At 36.2% G+C, this 26,719-nt stretch overlaps 1 protein-coding gene across 2 annotated transcripts in view; it reads right to left on the bottom strand.

Annotated features, from left to right (window-relative positions):
• The window catches only part of LAMA2 (laminin subunit alpha 2), a 613,797-nt gene that overhangs the window by 151,831 nt on the left and 435,247 nt on the right, over positions 1 to 26,719 (bottom strand). For both annotated transcript variants that reach the window (XM_078447300.2, XM_078447301.2), the window contains exons 33-35: positions 23,664 to 23,750; positions 19,185 to 19,378; positions 3,041 to 3,183 (exon numbers count right to left, since the gene is read on the bottom strand). In XM_078447300.2, the coding sequence (XP_078303426.2) occupies positions 3,041 to 3,183; positions 19,185 to 19,378; positions 23,664 to 23,750 (424 nt within the window). The remainder of the gene's footprint in view (positions 1 to 3,040; positions 3,184 to 19,184; positions 19,379 to 23,663; positions 23,751 to 26,719) is intronic.

Below are 26,719 nucleotides of genomic sequence, written 5' to 3'. Positions count from 1 at the left end.
TCTGAGTGACCACTGCCTCTTAAGAAAACATAGCGTTAGCCTCCCTTGTTCTTCCCTCCTTCTAGATAAGATTCATTAGAAGAATCAATTACCCCCAATTCCTAACCCAGCCCAAATCCCTGCTTCCTGAAACCTGCCCCCGAACACCGAGTACAAACCCAAATGCTCTAAGTCATTTCTACTACCCTCTTATTGAGACATGCCCCAATTCCCCAAGGTGTTCGGTGTCCCTAGTTGCAATGAGTCAATAAAGGCTCTGTTCTCTGTGGTCTCTGGCTGCAACCAGAGCAGTGACACAGGAAAGGGATTGAACAAAGAGGTAAAATATTACCATCTAAAAATATCGAAATAGGATACCAAGCAACTGGGTATTAAATAAATTGTAGAAGAAGAACAAAAACACAGAATCAAGAAAGGCTGCGCTTTAAGGAAAATCAAGGTTGTGTGGACCAGCACTCAGTCAGCCCTCGGGAAGTACTGTGTCGCCTGGCTTAGGTGACAGCCACAGATTGGAACCTTTTCCCATAGGGCCTTTGCTCCTTTATCTGGTGCTTATGTATTATTTTAAAAATTGCTTATGTCCTCCTGAAGTATTGGCTTTCCTAGTTTAGTTTCCTTTCTTTGTATTCCTTCTGTGTACAGCAGGTCCCCCTCATCCACAGGGGACACATCCAAAGATTCTCAGTGGATGCCTGAATACCTACGATAAAGTTTAATTTATAAATTAGGCACAGTAAGAAATTTACAACAATAATAAAATAGAACAGTTATAAAGACATACTGTAATTAAAGATATGTGAATGTAGTCTCTCTCTCTCTCTTTCTCAAAATATCTTGCTGGACTGTACTCACCCTTCTTGTGATGATGTGAGACGATAAAATGCCTACATAATGAGATGAAGTGAGGTGAATGACACAGGCACTGTCATGGAGCATTAGGCTACTTACTGACCTGGTGAGAAGTCAGAAGGAGTCTCATCTGCTTGTGAACCATGGTTGACTGTGGGTAACTGAAACCATGGATAAGGGGGAATAAGGAAAATAAATGACCAGCGTCTTCCTTATAAAACTCTTCACATTCCTGAATGCCAGGCCTACAAGGTAAACTCAGATTCCGCTGTCTAGCTTTCAAGGTTGTCCTTCATATCACCCTGTTCCACTCCAGTTTCTAGCTTTATGTTTTACTAGCATGCTGCCTTCTGATATCCAACAGACAGGCCTTGTGAATTCTCAGCTCCGCCTCTGCTCACCTGCTCTCTTAGCCTCCATGACAAGAGCATGTATGAGCCCAGGGCCAGGAGGGCCACATCACTGGCAGGCTGGGCCCTTCCAGGGAAGTCATTTTCTCTCTCTGAGCTTTACAAAGGTGGTTTCATCCTCACCAGCCCTAAAATTACAGTGGCCTCCATTCAAATCCTGGCTCTGCATTTAGTAGCTATGTGATCTTGTGTCTCTAACTTTTCTGTGCTTTAGTTTGCCTACCTGAAAACAAACAAACAAACAAACAAACCAAAACCAAAACATAAAAGATACCGTATTTCTTTCCTACTTCTTGGAGTTTCTGTAAGATTTATGTGTGATAATTCATGTAAGACTTTAGTCACTTAATTGCTTAGCAGAGAGATAATCATCAGTAAGTGTTAGTTAGTCTCACTGTCATCGCTATTGGTTTCTTCTTCTGGAAAAGAGGAATAATAATGCTTACCTTAAAGGCCATGATCCAGATTACAGAATATATTCCCCTAGAAGAATATCTGCCAGTGCCTAGTGAATAAATCTTAGGTTTTTCCTCCAGACCTTGCCAATATTTCTCTGCCTATTAAAATTGTGTCTATCCTTCAAGTTCCAACACAAATGATGCTCTCATTAATAATGCATTCCCTGGTTATTCTGAATATTACCCATTTCTCCAATCTTTGTAATCTATTGTAAATCAAATTTTTATAAAGCACATGGTGATTATGCTGATTGTTTAATTATTGTTTTAAGTACATAGACTGTAAGCTTCCTGAGGGTAGTGACCACAGGATAGGAGTCATGAAACCCCCAGGGGACCAAGAACAATACTGAAATCATCCAGAATTTCTCAAAAACCAAACAAACAACAACAAAAAAAAAACCAAACCAAACCAAACCAAAACAAAACAAAAAACACCTGACCATTGACTGATAGTATATAAAGTAGTTACTTTTCATTTTGTCATTAGATGAAACCCTAATTTCCTTAATGTTTCCTCCTATCCCACCAACTACCACAAGGTTCCGCAAGGTTTTAGATTAGTGTTACTCAAATTAGTTCTTGTTGAAGTATTTTCAAAGGTCTGCTAGCTCTCCAGTTCCAAATTTTAATCTTGTGCTTTCACTTTGACAGGAAACTTAAATGTTAATGTAAGCATTTCTGGAACTCAGGCTGGGCACCTGAGAGACGGATAGGACCACATGATCTCAAAACCTATCTTTGCATGCATGTTTGATCATATGGCAGATCGAGCGCATAAATCATTGAACTTGTCAAGTGATGCCAAATGTCATTTTAGGGCCCCTTGCAAGGGGCTCTGTAGTTCATATTGTGGAATAGTACAAGTTACATGCAACATACTGATCAAAGAACCCGTGTGGAAGTAGTCAGGATTCTTGTTGCAATTTGCTTTCAGCAAAAATCATCTGTTATTTTATATTAATGTTTTTAATTTTAATTTTACTGGTTTTTTTAGGCTTTTGTAAGGATTAATGTGTTTTGATTTTATAGAGCTCTAAGTATAGGGAATTCATACCTGATTTTATGTTTGTACATATTTAAATAACATAATAAAGCTGATTTAGGCCAAGCACTGGGGGTACGTAAGCCTCTTTCCCTTTATAACAATCTGTATATTATAGTGCTCAAATTTGAAATGTACTGCTTTAGAAAGTCTCTGAATTTCCTCACTCGCTGCTTTCCTTGATTTGCGGCGATGGGAAGAAAAATTTCTCAATGATGACCCCTTGGGAAGCTTCTGTCATATTTTCCCTGGCTCTTACTGTCACTGCTCCAACCTACCTTTAGTTCTTGAGTCCTATTTTCAAGGCCATACAGCATCGTGTATGGGGCAGGCAGCGGGCCAGTGAGGTTGACGCTCATGGCCATCTGCTCCAGGCGAGCCAAGTCACTGAGAAGGCGGCCCGTGCATTCATCTCCACAAACTGTGAGAGGGAAACAACACAGAATATTTACTTCTGTTAAGTATCCCAGGCAGATGTTCAGAGATTTCAGCTATGAAATATTTTATGGCCCAAGTATAATTCTGCTAGAGATGCTGCTGCTCATCTTAGATAATTAACGCTTTCAGATGGATGACAGTTGAAAAAAAAAAAAAAAAAACAAAACGAAAAGAACAACAGAAGAGCAGACATGCCTGTTGCCCAGAAAGCTGAAATATGGACAGCGACATAAGCTGAGGAACCAAAGAGGAGGAGCAAACGGATTTTGAGGGAAACAAGCATATTGCAGAAGTACGAGAGGTAAGGCGTGCAACACAACATTATAAATGTTCCAGAATTTCCGCATAAGCAATCTAGAGGACATCTGGAACTAGGGAATAAAACATGCTCCAGTGTCTAAAAATGCATGTGGAGTATCTGTAGCAACTGGGTCTCTACCCACTTTGCGTACCGGGTACACCGCATATCCCCAAACTGTACAACGTTTCAGCTTGACAGCTACTGAAAAGAATTATTTAAAAAAAAAAAAAAAAAAAAAAAGAAAAGGGAAAGAACTTTGCTTTTTATAATTTGTGGTCTTTTGCTCGTGATAATGTATTGATTTATTTACTTACTTTCCTACGTACTTGCCAACTTCTCTTTAGGCTTTCAGCCCATGAGCACCCGTCATTCCACACGCTCTCACAAATTCCTGCTTTGCTAATTAACCCCATCCATCCTTGTGGCTAAATTATTGAGAAGGGCCAGGAAAATGTTATTCCTTAAGCAGCCCAAAGTGTTAATGTTCTATGTATAATATTTCCAACGATTAGAAAGAGGACTACTCAAATTTGGTGTGGTAGATGGGGGGCTGGTGGTAGAGTCATTAGAGCGAAAAAAAAAAAAAGGATTGCCTTTTCATTATTAGATTCGTTTCATAAGCAGTAGGATTTCTACAATGAAAAGACATGAATTCTTTTGTAGGATTTTAAATATATCCGTAGTCAGTTCGAACTTTTCAGTTCAATTGTTTTTTTCCTCTACCCTTTGCATCAGAGCAGTGAGATGCAGCTTCTCCATGCCAAGGAGCATGTCCTACCGTGTTTATGATACGCATTTATGGATATGGTTATAATTTCCAGCATATATGCAACAGAAGGAGGTATCAAAACTATGCATATTAGAAGAGAGGTAAATACATAACATGGAAGATACCAAGCCTGGAGCAGGTTTGGACCATGCCCCAAACTGGCAAGAATTCAATTAGGTCTCTTCACAGCACTCCCCTGAGCTGCCTAATGGAGAGAAAACTATTAACTGAAGCTTGTAACTAAAGAGAAGTAGTACAGAGGGTGATTTTTTGATAGGACAGCAGTTAGAGGTGAGTTACAATATCCCCTCACAGGGATTAAACTGCCCCAGCAGGGCTTTTAATAAATCAGCTCCTTACAGGTGATACCTGCAACGGTACAGCTGCACCTGCAGGAGCTTCTCCAGCGGAGTGAACAAAGAGGCTTTGGACGCAGGAGCCGAAGTGTGGGACTAGAGCTGTGTTCTCTTCCTCTTCTGCTAACCAGAATGAAAGGGAACTTGCTCTGCATGGAAACTCAGTGTAAAGAACACAGCATCGCACCTTCCCGCTCCCAGTTCAATGCGAGTCCTGGAGAAGCTTTAACACGCTTGTCTACATGAAACACTCACAGAAAACACAACCTGCAGCATAATTAGGTGCCGAACTGACTGTGCCTAAACATCAAGACACAGTCTGGTTCTCAAATGTTAGTGGGTCTCAAAATCATCTGAAGAATGTTCTGGCTTCTGATTCTCTGACCGAGAACGTGCTTTCCTAACAAGCTCTCAGGTAAATACTGATACTTCTGGTCTAGTGGTAACCAGATTGGCAGCAGTGACGTCACCTGGGAGTTTATTGGACATGCACAATCTTGGGCCACTCTAGATCCAGTGGATCAGAATTTGCATTTTAGAAAGATTCCCATGTGATCTATACATGTTAGTGTTTGAAAAGCAGTGCTGCAGGCTGGTTGGTCTCCATTTTGGCTGCACAATAAAGCCATGTGGGGATTTATAAAATACAGATATCCACGTTCTTCCCACCTCCAACATCAGAGCATCTGATTTCTTGGGTCTGGGGTAAGGCCCAGGAATCAGGATTTTTAAGAGATTACAGATGATCCTATCATGCAGCCAGGGTTAGAACCACTGTTCGAGATGATAAGCTTCAGGGATGCTTAGTCTAAAGAAGCAAGATATCATTTTGCGTGTTGTCTCCTCTGCCTAGGACACTTCTCCCTCCATCTTCCCCTTTGTGGCTCCTGGATGTTCAGGTCAAGTGCTCAAGGGTTACCTCCTCAGACGGGAAGGCCATGATGACTCTGAAATTACCGTCTCCCCCAATCACCCTGGCATTCCCTTTGTCTTGGTATCTTACTAATTTCGTGTATGACTATCTTATTACTTTATGGCTTCTTCCACACCAGAGAAGGGACCTCAATCACCTTTGGTCACAGTGTTTAGGAATGGTGCCTTGCACATAGCAGACATAGTGAAATATATTTGCTTACTACTATCTTTGTAAAGAAGAGCAAAAAGTATTTTGGAGAAGATCAAAGTGTTAGAAGAAGAGAGGGAAATGGAGGGAAGGAGGGAGAGAGGAAGAAACAGAGTGGTCACACAGGAATTGTCTAAATGGAAGAAAGTGATAATGAGATGGGAATGAGAGAGCCACACAGGTAGGTGAGGAACAGGAGAACACAATAAAAACAATGGTAAAAGAAAACTGTCTTGTGATTAGAGAGGCAGAGACCACGAATGTTGGGAGATGGTTGTTACTATGCCCGCATAAAATAATTCAGTTTCTTTTTCTTTTGAGGTAATTCAATTTTGACCCAGGAAAGAGTTATTGGGTTGGAGGAAGGGCAAGAAAAAAGATATAAAATCTTATCAAGAAAGAAACAACACAGACGGGTTACAGACCAGATAAAGGCAATGCTCCATTCTGGAGTGGATTAAAAATGGTCACCACTTCTTTCCTGCTCTCCCAGTATGAGGTGGGGTCCATTTCTCTCCCCTTGAATCTGGGTTGAATTTATGACACACTCTGACCCACAGAGGGTGTCAGAGGAATACCGTGGGACTCTTGAGCCACAGCTTCAAGGGGTTCAGCATTTTCTGCTTTCACATTCTTGGAACCCCGCAGCCTTATGAATAATCCCAGATGAGCCTTCTTGAGGAAGAGAGGCAGCTGTGAGCAAGAGAAAGGCAGGCCCCACCATTCCAGCTGTGGCCCCAATGTGTGAATAAGGCCCCCCTGGCATGACAACAAAAGAACTGTCCACTGGAGCTCAGCCCAAATTGCCAATCTACAGAAACCCGAGGATATATACAGTTGTTGTTTTAAGCTATTGGATTTTGGAGTGGCAGCGATACACAACTGGTACTCTGTCCCAAGTTTTGTCAAGTGTGATTTAGAGTTCAAATTCAGATCAGGGACTTACGAGTTGAAATTCACAGGCTAAAAACAAATACTAGTAAAGATGATTAATTTTATTAAAAGTTAGGAAGGTAACAGAGGTTCCTTTCCCATTGAGGCCAAGTTCATCATTGTAAGAAAGTTCCATCCAACTTCTAGTGAAGATGGATTTTGGGCAGATGTTCCCAGGATGTAAGCAAGCAATATGCTCTTTTTCACTTTCACGATCTTGAAAGATACTTCACAATAGGATGTCTCGCCATGCTTTTTAGGGCAGTGTGTTCTTCAGGAATCCTTTGCTAACCCTTTCTCTAATGTATTTATAATTGATAACCTACCTATTTCCAAGAAGAAATTGAGCCAATTCACTGACAATAGTGTGGCTAGAGGCTCCTCACTGATGGCTCCAGAAATTTCCAGGGAAGAGTTTTCTCAGTGTTTACTTCATACAAGAATAAATCAAGCACTGGAATGCAGAACTAGATCTGATTTACTGTAATACACTACAGAGTAAATTGGTGAGCTAGAATGCCAAGAGGCATGATAAATACTGATTTTTCTCTCATTTATTCTACCCCCTGCCCATCTGTTTTGGTTCCTCATCTTCAGTTGTTGAAATGAAAATGTATTTAATTGCTCTTCCAAGGATTCATACATTCCATTTTATGTCTCTGTGTCCAAAGGTCTATTATTATCTCATGTGTTATGGTCTCTGCATTTGCTTTTTGGGGAACAAAGTATGAGCACATTTCCATAAGTGAGAGGGAAGTTTTATGGTATGCTCCAAGTAATATAGTAACATCTGTCCAAATGGGTCAGAAAGACTTATGGATATGACAGCCATGGGGATTTTTTCAAAGCTTCTATATAAGTCTAGTTCATGCAGTTATAAGAGAAACACATACGGAAATGTGCCTTTTACATAATGGTTGGTTATTTTATTTTGACACAAAATATTTTACTTATACCACAAGTTACTTTTATTTGCCCTCAAAAAGTCTGAAATGTCTGGCAACAAACACTGAAAGTGGGATGCAAAGTAAAACCACATTTAATTCACTATGAGAGCGAAGCTTTGAAGAGTGTATAGAGACATGGAATACTCACGTTATGTAAACAATTGTTCTTTGATAAGGGTGCAGTAACAACTCAGTGTAAATTAAACACCTATCTTATAATCAGGACCCCAAAAGAACCTCTTCAAACCATTCTATTCAGTAAGAGATAAGGTTGTAATGTGAGATCCTGCCTAAACTGCATGGAAGCAAAAGCAAATATTTCAAGACTATGATTATATTTTGCATGACTAAATGTTTCTGAGGCTTTGCCTATAAAAGTGTCAGGATAAATTTGTGTCTAATATTAACAAATGCGGTACTAAATTCAGATCGTTATAGCTGGGCACATGTAAGGGACAAATCATACAGCTGATATTACAGATCGTTCTGCTAGCAATTAGTACAAAATACTGCATTTCTACCAGAGTCCCCCATGCATAATAACTACTGGCTTACTGTCACAAAAAATTCACACACTACATCCACACCAAAGAAGCTAAAGCTGAAATGAGTGCATGGAGTACTTTTGAAAAGGCCAAACCCATTAACCAATTTTAGGTAAAGAGACATAAATTGCCTGCTCTGATAAAATAGGGATAAATGAATAAATAAATATACATTGCTAACAAAAGATACAATTTGAGTACTTATACTCATGGTTTAATTTAACTCTTTTACATCAAGGCCCTTGATAGTTCCTAGGATATGGGTTTTATATTTCTCTCTTTTCCCTTTCCCCTTCAAGAAGAAACTTTTAGAATGGCATATACCTAGAACTTATTATTATGTAGAAATAATATCTTCTAAAATTTGGTTTTAAAATGATTGAGAAGAGGTTGTTTTGCCTGTTATTTCTTTGAATAAAGGAAAATGTTCTGTAGGCTTTAGATGAGGCTGATGAATTTGTTCATGTACCAAGTTATTTTATATATTGTATGTAATTTATATATTTGATATATTATATAAATTTTTACATATTAATTTTAACTTAATTTTTAATACTTATATATATGTTCAAAAAATTCTGTACGTAAGTGCATATATATGTGTGTACATATATAAATGTGTGTATATGTATTTATATATATTTATATGTATATGTATGTGTATGTATATATATACATATATATGTGTGTATATATATATACATACATATATACGTATGTATATATATAGATAGATATGTATATATATATGTATATGTATATATATAGAACACAAGTTCAAAATGGCTCAAGAATGGCGTATATTTTCCAAAAAAAGAGGAAACTTTTTTGCAAGCTCTATAATAATATGGGATAGTAACTTTTATTTATATAATATTCACTACAGAGCACGCAATATGTTCTTTCTTGCCACCGTTATCTCATTTAATGTTCACAGCAATTCAGTGAAATAAATACTATTAATATTCTCATTTAAAAGATGAGAAAAGTAGTCATAATCATCACATTTATGAGTCTATAAATATTGCCATGTGAAAACTTAAAGGAGAAAATATAAGGTGGTCATAAAGGGCATTTTCAGTGACTTGAAGAGCCTAGAATTAGAGATAATTATAGACAACCAGAAATCAGCCAACGTAAATATTTCATCAGAAACTGATAAACTGCACAAAACATCATGTTTTTGAAAAAAAATGGTCAAATAATAACCAGGATGACAATATGCTTAGAATTTATTGAGCACCTCTTGTGAGTAGGTTCTTCACATATGTGGATGTAGTATTTTGTTTCCATTTTACAGATGATGAAATGAGGTTTAGAAAAGATCTAGAAATGATGTCACACAACTTGTACGTGGCCAGCCAGGATTCAAACGTTCTAGAGCCATACCATGACAGCATATACTTCCTGGCATCAGGAGATGGTCTGTTACAGGGACACCACAGAAAAGACAATTTGACTATGTTACTTATAAGACTTCCTCTAACTTGAAGATCATATGATTCTATTGTTCTTTGAGGTCATTGAACTGCTTGGATCTAGAACAGTGAAAACTGTAACCAAATGGAGTTTATTCTTAAAATAAAGCCTGACAGAAAATTAAGACTGATCCTGGATATGAAAGTTCAACAGCAAAACTCCTCCCATTAATAGCACAGCTTTCTCAATGTGATCTGCAAACCACTGAGACTGAGCACCAGTAACTGGGAAAACTACCTAGAATCAGAGTGATAGTTGCTGTTCTACAATCTCATAATCCCAGACCTATGGCTAAGAAGGTTGACAAAAGTCTCAAAGCATCTTTTACTAACAAAACAGGTGCCGATAAAGTACAAACAGGATGAACAGAAGTTGCTTTTATAGATTCCATGATTTCTTGATTTGAACAACCTATGGCAGCTTAGAGATGTAGAAAACTACAGTAGACATACTGGCTTTTGAGTCCCACTAGGGATTAAGTGGGAGCAGAAAGAGGATGGCATTTAAAGGGCTAGGATGGAGGGTGATCACATGTCCCACAAGCAAAGCCATAACTCATTAAACAGCATCAGGAGGTCAACGGATGTTTTCTCAACATCTTTTATTAGGGAATGTCTCATTTTCTTTACAGTGACCCACCCCATTTCACTATCTTCTTCCAACTCTCATTTACAGGGAGCAATAATTGCCATTAGCAATCATCTCTGATTACAGGAGTGCAGCCGTGTTGTAGTGACAATATACGGGCCTCTGCATTATTGTGATAAGATCCTTGCTGACAACTGGATATTAAAAAAAATAATCTTGACCATCTCTGCAGATCAGTGTCAATGTAGGATGAAAACTCAGACCTTAGCTTTCACCAAGTGGCTGAAAGATGTATATTTTACAGAATTAAGGTGTGCTTATCACATTTAGCTAGGTTTACACCTTAGGTTGCGGATAAAAAACACACTTTATGATTGCTTTTGCAAAAGTGGCAAGCATAACCTCATCTTAAATGTTATATTTTAAATACATTTTAATTTATTTTAAATAATAAAGGTCTTATATTCCTAATACTCACATGTAATGAATAAACATAGGAAGCATCAATTTCATATTTGTAAAATCCTATTTCAGGCATTTTTGATGGAATAACATCTTGCCAACAGCTCCTAATTTTAATTTCTGTTCTCTATAAGAGTAATATATTTTACTATGCGACTCATAATCTATTTTAAACATCACATGAGTTGTTCTCTGTTAACTACTGATCTGTAGAAAATAGGATGTGAACAAATCTAACTCTTGTGATTCACAGTACAAAACTTTACTATTAAATAATGTCTTTCTTGCTCATTCTCAAATTTCAGGAAGGCAGGCAGTTGTTCTCATTTTATAAAATGATATGTAAATTGTAAATGAGGGATGGAAGAGGAGGTTGGATTTGTAGTAACCCAACGTACTAAGAAGTCCATCCTGATTTGGAAAGTCCAACAGATGTGTGTTCAGAACTCACCTACATGGGTAAGGGAAGAACATACTGTAGTGTCATCCCATATTATTCCTATTAGAAAAAAATAAAAAGGTTCTGAAAGTTATCTGAGCATGCAGCTAGTGTGTTTTTCACTTGCATAGATGGCAGGACTCCACATGACAATCTCTGATGAATAAAAATCCATTATAACTGCCACATAACTATCATAATGTTTTAAATCTTAGAGAAGAGGGCCTCAACAGTTAGCAGGAAAAAAAATCTATGTACATATTGACATACATGTATATTTATTTGTGTACCTATATATTTAACATTTTTAATTGTTAGCACATTTTATCTTTATTCTTTGTTGCAGTAACACCGGCTCTGGGCTCAAGAAGTAAATGAATAAAGAACTGAGTTAATTAATGTTGAATATACTGGGAAACCCATGTTTGCTTTCAGTGTTTTGCATTGGTAGTCAGCATAGAGGAAAGTAAGATTTCCAAGACAGACCTAGTTTCAAATCATTGCTCTGTTGAAAAGTCACTGTGAACCTTGGAAAAATCACTTAAATCACCTAAATTCAGTTTTGTTATCATAATACAGGGATGCTGCCATAATTAAAAGGAAAGCAAATAGTGCTTAATATAGCATCTGGCAGATGGTAAACTCCCAATACAGGTGAACCTTTAAGGAATTACTATTATGATGAACCATGTGTGGTGAAGGGGGCTTTGGAGGACACCTAGAATCCGAAGGCATATATATTGGTTAGCTAAGACCAGGCACTGACTCTGATTGGTGAGGTTGACTACGTTGGTGGGTTGAATTTGGCTCACAATGAGAGACTCTGCTCTCTAAATATTTACTATTAAGGACATAGATTACTTGTTTAAATTCCTCATGACAGTAATGGAAATTCCATATATAAAAGGCTTACGTCCTACAAGAAATTCACCATTTGGATCCCATAAGATTGTAGCTTGCTCACTGGCAATTGTCTATGGCAGCTACAAGTCTATTTTAGGGACTTAGGTCCTCCAGAGAAGCTTGTCCATGATTTCTGAATTTGCTGTGTTACACAATCTCTACAGCACAATTTTATGTCCTTTGTTAAATAAATTAATTGTGTAACTAACGTTACAGTGAGTATATAGACTCTTTCCACCAATATGCAGCTCTCTTGAGATAATGCAATAATCATGCCCAGGTCATTTATTGTGCTTTTGTCTATTTTTTTTTTTAAATATACAAGTTCACAATAGGGCCAAATTAAATTATGTTTTCTAGAAAATTAACCAAAGAGAGAAAAATTAACTATCTAATGCACACTACTCACCTGAGTGCGTATTATCTAATAGGAAAAACAAGTTATTTTTTATAATCAGTACCATCTTAACAACAAGCACCACTTTATCTCCTTTCTTAATCAAGACAGCATGGGCTCTAAGCTCAGAAGAGGTTTTTCTCAGAAGACATTTCTCTTACTACATCCATATTCTCTTACCCAAACCAGGCTACCTTCATCCACTCCCACTCACAGGCCTTATAAAATTCCACTGTAATCACATGTGATAAACAGCTCTGCAGATCAAACATGCCAGGTGAATCATTCTTTGGTTTCTTGTTCTGATTTAGCTTAAGGATATAGAAAGATATTAAAAAGAGATTTGAAGGTAAGTCAGTTATGTCCTTATTTGTGTCTTGATTAATTATCTCACTTCAAAACTAGTAGTAGAAACTGAGTCCTGGAAAAGGCCAACATAATAGAAGCATGGTATATTTTTTCTCAACAGGAAAAAATTTTTAAATATGAGAAAAGAAGAAAAGTCTAAATATATTCTATGCAACAATTCTTACAGTTAACCTAATAAAGGGTAAGGAATAACATATCTATAAATCAAAATCAGTAATATTTAACAGCAACGTAAGGAAAATCTACACAGCATTTATAAAATAAGAATATGTCTTATAAATATCTTAAAATGTAAAAGAAATATTTATTTATAAAATAATTATAAACACATAAGAAAAGGTGTCTACCCATAAAAAAACCTCCATAACTTAACACTTCTTTGGTACAAGAAAAACATCACTATTAATTAATCCTCCAGAAAAATATTAAAATTCCCTGGACATAGCAATTGAACTGAATACCATGTAGAGCAATGGGAAATACATTTCTCTGGGGGACAAGAATAATGCAAATAAACATTATAAGGCTAATGTAACTCTAACTGACGTATTGGCACTTTTGTTACCACATGGGACCCTGGGAGATTTAAAATGTACCGATGTGAAAGAGAAAAAAAATGAGTTGAATTTTCTTATAAATTTATGTAAATGCATATAAAGTATTAATCACCAACAGAATAAGAACATAGAGCCACTGTTGTTGACGGGCAGAATGACAAATGTTCAGAAAATAATCCCATTATTTTATCTCTTACAGACTTTAATGTATTATTGCAATTTTTGTGCTTCACATCAAATGTGATCTTTATACTTCAAGTTTACTTCTGGATAATTCAGAAAATAGATGATTTAGGGATAAGTGGGTGACTTAGTCAGTTAAGTGTCTGACTCTTGATTTCAGCTCAGGTCATGATCTCATGGCTTGTGGGTTGGAGCCTCATGTTGGGTTCCACACTGACAGCACAGAGACCACTTGGGATTCTTTCTTTCTCTTTGCCCCTCCCCCACTTGCTTGTGTGTGCATGCACACTTTCCCTCTCTCTCAACATAAATAAATAAGTTAAAAATTTTTCTGAAATAAAAGAAAATTGATAACTTAAAATTCAAGGACTGTTTACATTAGAGTTTATATTTGGAGCATCTATATAGTATCTAGTTAAATATATCAATGTTAATAATCTAATTTGAAAACAATATTGAAAGTAATGCAATTACATTAGAGGTCCAGTCCAATTATCATTAAAATATGTTATTATACTTGAAAAGAGTATATACATATATGATCAATAACTGAATATGATAATGTGTATGTATATTATATGTTACACTTTATCTTTCCCTCCCTTCAACCTTGAAATTTATTTTTATTTTAAATTTAATACAATCTCATGATTGAAATGCATTGAAGAAACAATTTAAGAACCTATGTCCCTAAACATACCCAGTCTTTACCTTTTTTTGGGCATATTTTAAAAGTCAGCTTTAATACATGGAGACTAAACGATGAATTGGTTAACCAGGAAATCAAAGAAGAAATAAAAAAAAATAGTTGAAAACACATAAAAATAAAACACATGGTAAAAAATCCTTGGACTGCAGCAAAAAAAAAAGTTCTAAGAAGGAAGTTTATAGCAATACAGGCCTACCTCAGGAAACAAGAAAAATCTTAAATTAACAACATAACCTTACACTGAAAAGAGCTAGAAAAAGAAGAAAAAAACAAAACCCAGAGCTAGTAGAAGAAAGGAAATAATAAAGATTAAAACAGAAATAAATGAAGTAGAGACTAAAAACAACAATAGAAATGACCAAACCAATTAGGAGCTTGTTCTTTGAAAAGATAAACAAAACTGATAAATCTTTAGCCAGATTCATCAAGAAAAGAAAAAAGGATTCAAATAAATAAAATCAGAAATGAAGGAGGATAAATAACAACTGACTCCAGAGAAATTATAGGAGAATATTATGAAAAAGTATATGTCAACAAATTGAGACAATGTAGAAGAAATGGATACATTCCTAGGAACCTATAATCTTCCAAAACTAAATCAGGAAGATATAGGAAATTTGAATAGACCAATTCCAAGTAATGAAATTGAATCGGTAATAAAAAACTCCCCCAAAACAAAAATCCAAGACCAGATGGCTTCACAGATGATTTCTACCAAACATTTAAAGAAGAATTAATACCTATTCTCCTCACACTATTCCAAAAAATAGAAGAGAAAGAAAAACTTCCATATTTATTCTATGAGGTCAGTTTTAAATGAACTTGATATCAAAACCAGACAAAGGTACTACAAGGAAAAGAGAAAAACAGGTCAATATCTCTGATGATAACAGATGCAAAAATTCTCAACAAAATATTAGCAAACTGAAATCAACAACACATTAAAAAATAATTCACCAGATGGGGCGCCTGGGTGGCTCAGTAGGTTGAGCCTCCGACTAAGGCTCAGGTCATGATCTCACAGTTTGTGAGTTCCAGCCCCATGTCGGGCTCTGTGCTGACAGCTCGGAGCCTGGAGCCTGTTCTGGATTCTGTCTCCCTTTCTCTCTGCCCCTCCCCTGCTCACATTGTCTCTGTCTCTCTCAAAAATAAATAAACATTAAAAAAATTTTTTTAATAAAAAAAAGTAATTCACCAGAATCAAGTGGGATTTATTCCAGGGATGCAATATTCAAAAATTAATCAGTATAGGGGCACCTGGGTGGCTCAGTTGGTTAAGCATTTAACTCTTGATTTTGGCTCAGGTCCTGATATCATGGTTTGTGAGATCAAGCCCCATGTTGGGCTGGGTGCTGACATCAGGGAGCCTGCTTGGGATACTCTCCCTCTCCCTCTGTCCCTCCTCCCCCACAAATAAATAAACAAACATTAAAAATTATTTAAAAATCAGTATAATACATCACATTACAAAATAAAGGGAAAAAAACATGATCATTCCAATATATGCAGAAAAACCATTTGACAAAATACAATATCCATTCATAATGAAAACTCTCAACAAAGTACATTTAGTGAGAATATTCCTCAATATAATAAAAGCTATATATGAAAAACCAACAGTTATTCATACTCAGTGGTGAAAACTGAGAGCTTTCCCTTAATATCAGGAACAAACAAGGATGTCCACACACACCACTTTCATTCAACATAGTGTTGGAAGTCCTAGCTATAACAATCAGACAAGAAAAAGACAAAAGGCAGCCATTGGTAAGAAGGAAGTAAAAATGTCACTATTTGCAGATGACATGATACTATGCACAGAAAACTCTAAAGGCTCCACCAAAAAACTGTTAGTACTGACAAATGAACTCAGTAAAGTTGCAGGGTACAAAATTAACATATAGAAATCTGTTAGGTTTCTATGCACTAATAATGAAGTAATACAAAGAGAAAGTAAGAAAGAAATCAATCTCATTTACAATTTCAGCAAAAATAATAAAATATATGGGAATAAACTTGAGGAGGTGAAAGACCTGTACTCTAAAAACTGTAAAACATTGATGAAAGAAGTTTAAGAGGACACAAACAAATTGAAAGACACTGCATGCTCATGGACTGGAAAAATTAATATTGTTAAAATGTCTGTACTACCCAAAACAATCAGATTTGATAAAATCCATATCAAAATACCAAAAGCATTTTTCATAGAAATAGAACAAATTATACTAAAATCTTCATGAAACCATAAAAGACTTCAAATATACCATGCAATCTTTAGAAGGAAGAACAAAAGTAGGAGAATCACAATTTTAGATTTCAGTATATACCACAAAACTGTAGTAATCAAAACAGTATTGTCTGATACAACAGACACACAGATCAATGGAACAGAATAAAGTGTCCAAAGAAAATGCCAGGCTTATATAGTGAATTAATCAACAACAAAGGAGGCAAAGCTACACGATGGGGAGAAGATAGTATATTCAACAAATGGTGTTGGTAAAACTGGACAGCTGCAAGCAAAATAATAAAACTGAACCACTTTCTTGTATCGTACAGAAAAATAAACTCAAAATGGATTAAAGACCTATATGTGAGATCTGAAACCGTAAAAATTCTTGGGGAAGACATAGGTATTACTTCTTTGACATTGGCCTTAGCAACATTTTTCTAGATATTTTTTTTCAGGCAAGGGAAACAAAAGCAAAAATAAACTGTTGGGATTACACCAAAATAAAAAGCTTTTGCACATCAAAGGAAACAACTAACCAAACTAAAAGACAACCTACTGAATAGGAGAATATATTTGCAACTGATATATCTGGTAAGGATCTAATATCCAAAATATACAAAACACTTCTACAACTCAACAGTAAAAAACCAAATAATCCAATTAAAAATCGACAGAGGACCTGAGCAGACATTTTCCCAAAGAAAACCTACAGATGGCGAACAGACACATGAAAGGATGCTCAACATACTAATCACCAGGGAAATTCAAATCAAAACCATGATGAGATATCTATCACCTTACACCTGTCAGAATGGCTAGAATCAAAAAGACAAAAAATAACAAGTGTTGGGGAGGATGCAGAGGAATCATTGTTCACTGTTGGTGGGAATGTAATCCGTTGTAGTCACTGTGGAAAACAGTATGGAGGTTCCTCAAAAAGTTAAAAATAGAGATACCATATGATCTAGTAATTCTACTACTGGGTTTTGGCCAAAGAAAATGACTCAAAAAGATATACGCACCTCAATATCCATTGATAGATAAATGTGTAAAGAAGGTGTGGTATATATACACAGTGGAACACTACTCAGCCATAAAGAAGAATGAAATCTTGCCATTTGTGACAATATGAATGGAACTAGAGGGTACTGGACTAAATGAAATATGTCAGAGAAAGACAAATACTGTAAGATTTCACTTATAAGTGGAATCTAAAAAATGTAGCAAAAAACAGACTCTTAAATACAGAGAATAAACTGGTAATTGGCAGAAAGGTCAGAGGAGGATGTGTGAAATAGATTAAGGGGATTAAGAGGTACACATTTCTAGTTATAAAATAAATAAGTCAGGGGGTTGAAAAGTATAGCATAGGGAATATAGGTAATAATATTGTAACAATGTCATTTGGTGACAGATGGTGACTACACTTATGGAGACCATTGAGAAATGTACAGAATTGTTGAATCAATATGTTGTTCACTTGAAACCAATATAACATTGTATGTTAATTATACTTCAAAAACATACATTCATACATACATGCCAGCCAGCCTTAGCTTTTAAGATAACTCTCATAAAACTGGAGCATGAACAAAAATTCTAATTAAAATGCTATTAAGATTTAGACACACATAAGATGTTAAAACCAGAAATACTGGCATGCATAAATACACTAAAATAGGTAAGTATTGAAATAAAAGCTACTCCAAAATTTTACATTTCTATTTTTTAAAAATTTTTTTAAATCTTTATTTTTGAGAGAGAGAGACAGCATGTGAGCAGGGGAGGAGCAGAGAGAGAGAGGGAGACACAGAATCTGAAGCAGGCTCCAGGCTCTGAGCTGGCAGCACAGAGCCTGACGCGGGGCTCGAACTCATGAATCATGACCTGAGCCGAAGTTGGACACCCAACCGACTGAGCCACCCAGGCCCCCCCCCCCATTTCTATTTTTTAAAAAGTAATTGAGACCACTAATGTAAATGCCCTCAAGGCAAAGAATTGCATAATAGCCCCTCCCTAAATTTATAAACAACCTAATTTTAGATTATAACTTGTATCACCTATTATATTTAACACTGATATTCAGTGTGCTTTCTGTATGGCATTGCTGAATCCAGTAGCAGTTATAAAAAAAAAAAAAAAGAGCAAACTGTTCTCCATTTATTATACCTATAGTGAAAATACTCATTCACTGTCACTGCTTCCAGGATCTGCAGTTCAAGAGAAAGTTTTGAAGCAGTATGCCCGTGGATTTCTCTGCAAGCTAGGAAAGAAAAGTCAGTAGTAATTCAAGGCCTAATGTGTCTGTCCAGCCTATTACAAATCCAGGAGGATTCTGAAAAATGGAATGAACCCAGAGCTTTAATCTGTCACAAAGGCTAAGCCAACCCTATGTAAAACTGCAAACTCTGGGATGGACAAAATAAAATAAATTACGCCTCCAACAGTTTTGTTGTACGTCTTCCGGTAACTGACTAGAGCCTGCTGAGGATTTTCTCACCTCTCTTGGCTCAGTGGGATACAGACAAAAACAGCAGGCAAACAGCATAAGGTAGATAGCGTCAGAAAGAATGAAGAATAGCATTAGGTACTGCAGAGAAAGAAAGAAAAAAGGGTCAGTCTTTCTCATTGGAAAGGAGACAGAAATGGAACCAAGGCCCCCAGAACTAACTGCGGAGTTAGTATACGTACACACGCACTCCGTGCTCTCGCGCGCATGCCAGTGCTTGCAGCCGTCACACTTCCGCCCTGTGGCTCCAGGCCGGCACGTGCAGAGCCCCGTGATAGGGTCACAGGGGACGGGCAGCGAGCCATAGGGGTCACACTCACATTCTTGGCAGGAACCTCCAGGGCTGCTGGGGCTGCCAGTATAGCCAGGGGCACACCTGGATTTAAATAGTGAGAAAGCAGAAGAGATTAATAATAAGTCCTGTCTCTGGTTGAACAAAACTGATACCACGAGTCAATAGATGAGGAGCCAGCAAACTTTTCCTGTAAAGAACCAGATAGTACATAGTTTAGGCTTTTACAGATCAAGATAGAAAATCAAAATCATTCAGTGAGAGAAATACATTTGCAAACCTTTTTTTTGGGGGGGCGGTTGATGGAATTCAAAACAAAATCATCATCATAATAACAGAGTATAAATTATTTTGTAATAATAATATAGTAATGTAAAATCAATCTACCAATGAGAGAAAGGAAGCTCTTGTTAAGGTATCAAATTTACCTAACTAGGGCTCAAATTTAGTGCTTCCTATCTTCATATTAATTGTAAATGTTTGCCTGTAACAACATTCTTAGTTTATAGTGCCAAACAGAATTAGGCAATGGGCCAAATTTTGTGGGTGAGTTTGCCAACCATTACTGTAGATTATAAATATTGTTTTGAAGTCTTTTTTTTAAATTAGAAATATTGACACCTGAACTTTCCTAGACTCATGTATTTAAAATCAAAATGACCAAATAATTCAACTCATTTTATTTATGAGCAAAAGAAGTAAGTTAAGTGACAATAAACTGGATTTTCTATTTAATTTTACTGGTCTTTCTATCACATCTTCCTCAAGACGGAATTTTCATTATAGATCCAAGGCAGCAGGTTAATGTTATGCAGACAAAATATATAACATTAATTTCAGAAATTAGAAAGAAAATCCAACTGGATGAACCCAAATGAAATCACTTCATTGACTATTCCACCCATTCATACATCCATTCACTTAAGTATAAGATGCTAGTAAGATCATATGCTCTGGGTTACCCAGTAGGGGTAACACGTAACTATTGGTCCTGATTTAATTGTTAAACCACTTCCTATCTTTCCTAAAAGTCTCCTGGTTTGGACTGTGTGTGTGTGTGTGTGTGTGTGTGTGTGTGTATCTCATCAGCTAAATATAATCAACACCCAGAATTTTTGTTCCAGAGACAAGCATGGGAGGAAGTTGAGAGACAGGAGGAGGTTGAAGCCAAAAATTATGAACATTAGGCAGATAATCCAGAACTATCTTCAGTAGCCTGGGAGTGTGGAAATTTGCACAGTTGATTGTGAGTGTTAATTTATCCTCTGCTGGTTAGAAAAGGCAAAACAAACAAAAGTTATCTATAAGTAGGTTTTTATACATTTGTAGTTTTAATTGTTATTTTATTTCCAATGTAAGATTATAAACACTCCATAAAAGTACCATTTAAGTGAGTCCACTTAAATGATTTCTTAACATTTGCAGGTGTAAGAATTCTACTCTAACCAGGTTGAGATTGATTAAATGCTCAAAGAGTTTATTACAAAAATACCAAAGATAAAACATGGGGAGGGGTTTCTACATTACAGGAGCATTCAAGACATGTAAGCAATTTTAGACCCGAGCTGATGAACTTAGGCAGGTCGTAAGGTGATTCAGATGATTTAAGAAGCTCTCAGAAGTGGAACAAATTTATTTGGACAGTTACAATAAAAATTTAACCAAGACCTTTGGTTTAATTTAGCTGAATAAAAGCAATTTTTCAGGGAAATATAACTTTATCATTTATGTTAGAGATGAAGAATGAAAAGCTGTAACAACATTTGAGACTGCAAAAACAATTCAAGCCATTCGCTTTTGATAGTGTGCGACACTGTTCGTCTATATACTATATGAACTGTCAACTCCTATTGATTAAACATTAATGGATATTAAAAAAGTAAATTTTCTATAATCACTTTGCCTTAAGATAGTAATTGTCATTTCAGGGCACCCTTGCAGTTTTTTCTATATACCTGCTTTCATAGATAGTGGTAACTTCAATTTATAAATGTAGTATACTACGGAACATTTTTTTTCATAAATTACTGCAGATAATACCCTTGTGTCCATGGATGCTTCCAGTCATCATCCTACTCATATTTACAAGGGCATGAAATGAATATTACCCTAACCGTGAATACCAAATATTCAAATTTGGACATTACAAATATATATAGTCAAAAGTTGTACACATCTCCAAAACAAATAGAAATATTTTTGGATTTTGTATTGCTTTGAATTCTTTAATTATCAATTTCTATTGGCACAGACATTGTGAATGCATTGTCATATATGTGTGTGTATGTATATATATATATATATATATATATATATATATATATAAAGTAGTGGATACTGTTTAGATTTTCTACATATAGAATTATTTGGAAATATATTTTGCAACCTTGTAGAAACTTCATCGGAATTTATAAAATTTAATTATTTAGTTATCTGCTTATTTCCATTATTAACACAACCATTCCTGGTTATATAAAAGAAAACTTTTATTTTTTAATTATTATTATTTTTTAATTTGAAAAATTTTAAAGTTTATTTATTTTTGAGAGAGAGAGTGAGCATGAGCAGGGGAGGGGCAGAGAGAGAGAAGGAGAGAGACAATTCAGGCTCCACTGTCAGCCCAGAGGCCTACATGGGGCTCAAGCTCATGAACTATGAGATCATGACCTGAGCCAAAACCATGAGTCAGACGCTTAACCAACTGAGCCACATAGGTGCCATATATATATATATATATATTTTGTAATAGAGAGAGAGCATGAGCAGGGGAGAGGAGCAGAGGGAGGGAGAGAGAATCTTAAGCAGACTCTACGCTCAGCACAGAGTCCAATGCCGGGCTCAATCCCACAACACTGGGATCATGACCCAAGCCAAAATCAAGAGTTGGATGCTCAACCCACTGAGCCAACCAGGCACCTCCAAAAGAAGACTTTGAAATGGGTGATGATTCAATTAATTAATATTGGTTTATGTTTGCAAAGAGATTGATAATTTAAGGAAGTGCTCCTAGAAGAACCCTGCAAAGGAGTGGGTAAAGCAGGACATGGAAAAGAAAGGAAACAATGGTATGATTTCAGGTGATGTCCCAGTCTTAGCCTAATACCATGGAAAGCCTGGAGTAATTATAAGCATAAGCATAAGCATGTGGACTTTTGTACTCCCACATTGGAGGAACGTGGGGTAAATTCTCAATCATTTTTGCCCCTCTTATGGGAGATGAGGTTTCCATGTAGGCATGTAGGCAGGGCACCAACAGTATCCTCTACACATTTGATCTTCACAATTTTAGTGTAAAGTAAGTAGACCATAAGCTATTCTGATACTGAAAAACGGGTCCTAGCTAAGTTGGTAAAGCTAGACTATGTCCATGGATAAAAACTTTATATTGTTATCAATTAATGCTAAAGCTATCATGTGTGTATAATATAGTTAATATTAGTTACTTTAGAGGTAATACCTAAAACATACTAAAAGTGGTAGTGATATGCTTCAATATCCAGGATACCGATCTTATGGAAAATATGGACCCAGAAGATACTAATTACAACCTAACTAGACAGTCTGAAATTGTGCTTCTTAATTTACCATTTGTATTACAGTCAGTATTCAATTTAATAGATACATAAATACATTATCAGATTCTGTAAACAAAAAATATGGTGAACCAGAGGGGAGGTGGGTGAGGGGATGGGTTAAATAGGTGATGGGGATTAAGGAGGCCACTTGTGATGAGCAACGGGTGTTGTTATGTAAGTACTGGATCACTAATTTGTATACGTAAAACTAGTATTACACTGTAGGTTAATTACCTGGAAAAAAAATATGGTGAGAGGAAGCATTTAAATAATATTGTTTGCTCATTGGAAAGGAGCACCAAATAACAAACACTTTATTGTTTGTGTTCAAATTAAGAATGCTTGACACATTTACATTCTGAGTTATGTATATACTTGGTGGTATAGTACCATAGTGCTCAGAACAGCGACATGCACACAGATAGATTCAGCCAATATTTTCCAGTGCATTAAGATGAGAATTATGTGTAACTAGCTTTTTATTAACTACTGATAATATGCACACATATAGATATGTGCACACTCAAAATATACATGTGCACTAAATATAGCTATGTAGATATGTATACACTAAAACCTAAACTATGTAATTGTGAAATAATTTGGAAACTTTGAGAAAGTCGAAGATGGAAATAAACAACTCTCTTCGGAGATAGCGTATAGATATAAAAGTAAAAATAGTTTTGAAGGCGTATGAACTACTAAGGAAAATGAAAACAAGTTATGAAAATAATGAATACTTTTCTATTGTGATCTGTTACTGTATGATCTCTATGTTTCATGACAGTTCGTACCGTTCACAGTACTGGCCTTCGTATCCTCGTGGGCAAGCTGTGCAGCGGTAATCATCGAGGCCTTCCATGACACAAGAAGGGCTGAAACTGAACCAGAAAGGGGAAAAAAAGATTGTAAAAAATCTTTTAACCTATTTATTTTATAGATTTAAGTAATTCTATCCATTATATAGACGAGTGAAACTTAACTTGGGGTGGTTATAAGTGCTGTATTTTATAATATAAATTTTTATGCAAAAGTAGGATGTCACAACTAAATAATGCCGATAATAGTCAACAAGTAAGTATGGTTGGCTTTCAATGAATTTGCAGTGCCTCGCACTGTGTAAACATTTTGAAATTTTAATAATTCTATGACAAGCATAAAAATATTAAACATCCAGCAAAAGTGTCCTATTTCTCATGAACTGAAAGAAAAGTATGACTAGAATTAGTGCACATTTGTCTGATAGAATATTACTGAATATTTTCCAAGTAAAAAAAATGGTCCTAAAACCATATAATTTTTTTTCTGAAAGCTCAACCTAAATTGCCACTAGCCTTTGAACACAAAGTGTGAATAAATATTTCACTTAAAATAAGAGTGCCTTTTCTAATTTACAAACGGATTTCAAACTAAGTTTATTTTAAACACAAAGTAATGTGAGTTAATGTAAGAAGGGAAGGTGCTCTACATGAAAATGAGTAAGAATTTCTGATAATTTTATGATCTTTTCTATTAAGTAGGTCTTATATAATTTGCCCTGTTCTCACTACTGACTGGTAGACCACAGCCTATCAGAGTTTCTGATCATCTTACCCTACAAAAGAAATACTTAGCAAGACTTGAAAACTAACCTGCGCTAACATTTTAGGTTGTTACAAACTTCTTTCAAATATAAGTCGAGGATTCCCACTAGGTAACACTGCATGGTGCACTGGAAACTTAGAAGGAAAAATATATATTTGTTACAAAATGGTAATGCTGCAAACTCCATTCTTTTTCTTGGTCCACTAAAGAAGTTTATGCTGAAAAAGATAGATGGTGTATACACCAGGGCCACAACTCCTTTTGGTCAGGTGCCATTTGGACCCTATTTTAACTATCTTCTAGCACACTGAATCAATAGTACATGAATGAGTAATAAACTCTAACCTTTGCGAAAGAGGTGAGCAAATTGATCTACTACTCACAAACTCTATCCTTCACAAAATAGATCCACAAACACGTAATTGACACATTCTGGCAAGCTTTTAGCTCTTCAAGCTAAAGCTTGATGCTGAGTGCATCTGTACACACACACACACTCCTATGTCACATTTCAAACTGCTTATCTATCTATCTATCTATCTATCTATCTATCTATCTATCATCTATCTATCTATCTACCGATAGATAGATACTTGGAAACAAATTTTTAGACATTTCAAGTGAAACTCTAGAGAGCCAACATAATTAAATTATATTCATTTACAGTAATATATCTATCTCAATTACTATGCAAGGATGTTATAATTCTCCTTGAATAGTTGATATAAACTTTTTTGAGTTATGATACTATGGTGGATTGAATGAAGTCCTATATCATGTGTAAGGACTTAATGAAGGAGGGTGTAGGAATCATAACTTACTGGAAGTTAGAGTTATTCTTTCTGCTCCCAACTCCCTCATCTACACTCAATCCTCACACTGTCTGCGGGGTCACTCTGAAATCCTTGTGCTTTTTTCTTGGGGGCTACCTTTTATATTTCCTTATGTTTGCTAATTCCAAATTTGCCTCATTAGGGTTTTTAAGATGTAGAGTTTGCCAGTCTATGTTGTTCTTGTGGATACTATAGAGATGAATTGGCTTCCCGGGTACCACCCCCTTCTCCTTTTTTCTATGTTCATCATTGGTTCTTTAACAGTCTCCTCTGCTGCAGGTTCCTATACATCATGTCCTTGACCTCTTCATGGGTCTCCCAGTTCAGTCTTCAGATTTCTTCTATCCTGTCCTGTCCTCTCTCCCCTAAATGGTCTCATTCCATCTTAAAACCTTTGCATCTACACTAACAGATCTAAAGCTGAGTTTTCCCCTCCAAAAAATACCACTGGTCTTTCTGTAATTCTCCCCCATCTCATCCATGGTCACTCTGTGCTTCCATTTGTTCTGCCAGAAACCATGGAGTCAATGTTACCTCCTTTCTTTCACATTCCACACACGTTCTACCTGAAACTGCTGCTACCGTCGCTAACATCACTGCATTACCCTGTCCCAAGCTTCCTCTTGCCATTGGAAGACTTTTAGCCATTAGGACATTTCATTAGCTACCGGAGCTTCCCTGACTCATCCTTTGTCACCCTTCCCCTAACACTAGTCAGTCTGCTCCAGCTGCCCTGGATCCTTGCTGTCTGACAAGCATGGGCCAGTCTCCAGGCCAGTGTATCTGCTTTTTCTTCTGGCTGGACTTCTCTTCCTCCAGGGAGTCATGTGGCTCCCCCCATTACTTCATTCAAGTCTCTGCACAAGCCTCATTTGTTCATGAAGATCTTCACTGAGCACCCTATCGAAAAGGGGACCCCAGTCTTTTCTGTCTCAATACCATGCAAGTATTTCAATTCAATGAGGCTGCTTTATTTTCCCTGGTAGCACTTCCACTGTCTGATATTGCATTATACATCTACTTGTGTTTTGTTCAGCTTTATTGTAGTATAACTGGCAAATAAAAAAATTGTAGTGTAATCAAAGTGTGCATGTGATGATTGGATATACATATATGTACAAATTAGTTAATACATCTATCACCTCACATATCTACTTTTTTTTTTCAGTGAGAACACAGGTTCTATTTACTTGGCAAGTTTCAATTATACAATAAAGTATTACCAACTATCACTACTATGTTATATGTTAGATCCTTAGACCTCATTTATCTTATAACTGAAAGTTCGTATACTTTTACCAGCTCTCCCACACCTCCCAACCCCTGGTAACCACTTCCACACTCTAGGAGTTATTTTCTTTTTTTAAATCCCACATATTATACATGAAACAATACCACTTTTTTCTTTCTCTGTCTGGCAAAAATTGTTGGTG

Source organism: Panthera onca, chromosome B2 (assembly GCF_046562875.1).
Source record: "Panthera onca isolate mPanOnc1 chromosome B2, mPanOnc1 haplotype 2, whole genome shotgun sequence".
Taxonomy (NCBI): Eukaryota; Metazoa; Chordata; class Mammalia; order Carnivora; family Felidae; genus Panthera; species Panthera onca.
This window is presented reverse-complemented; position numbering and strand designations above follow the sequence as displayed.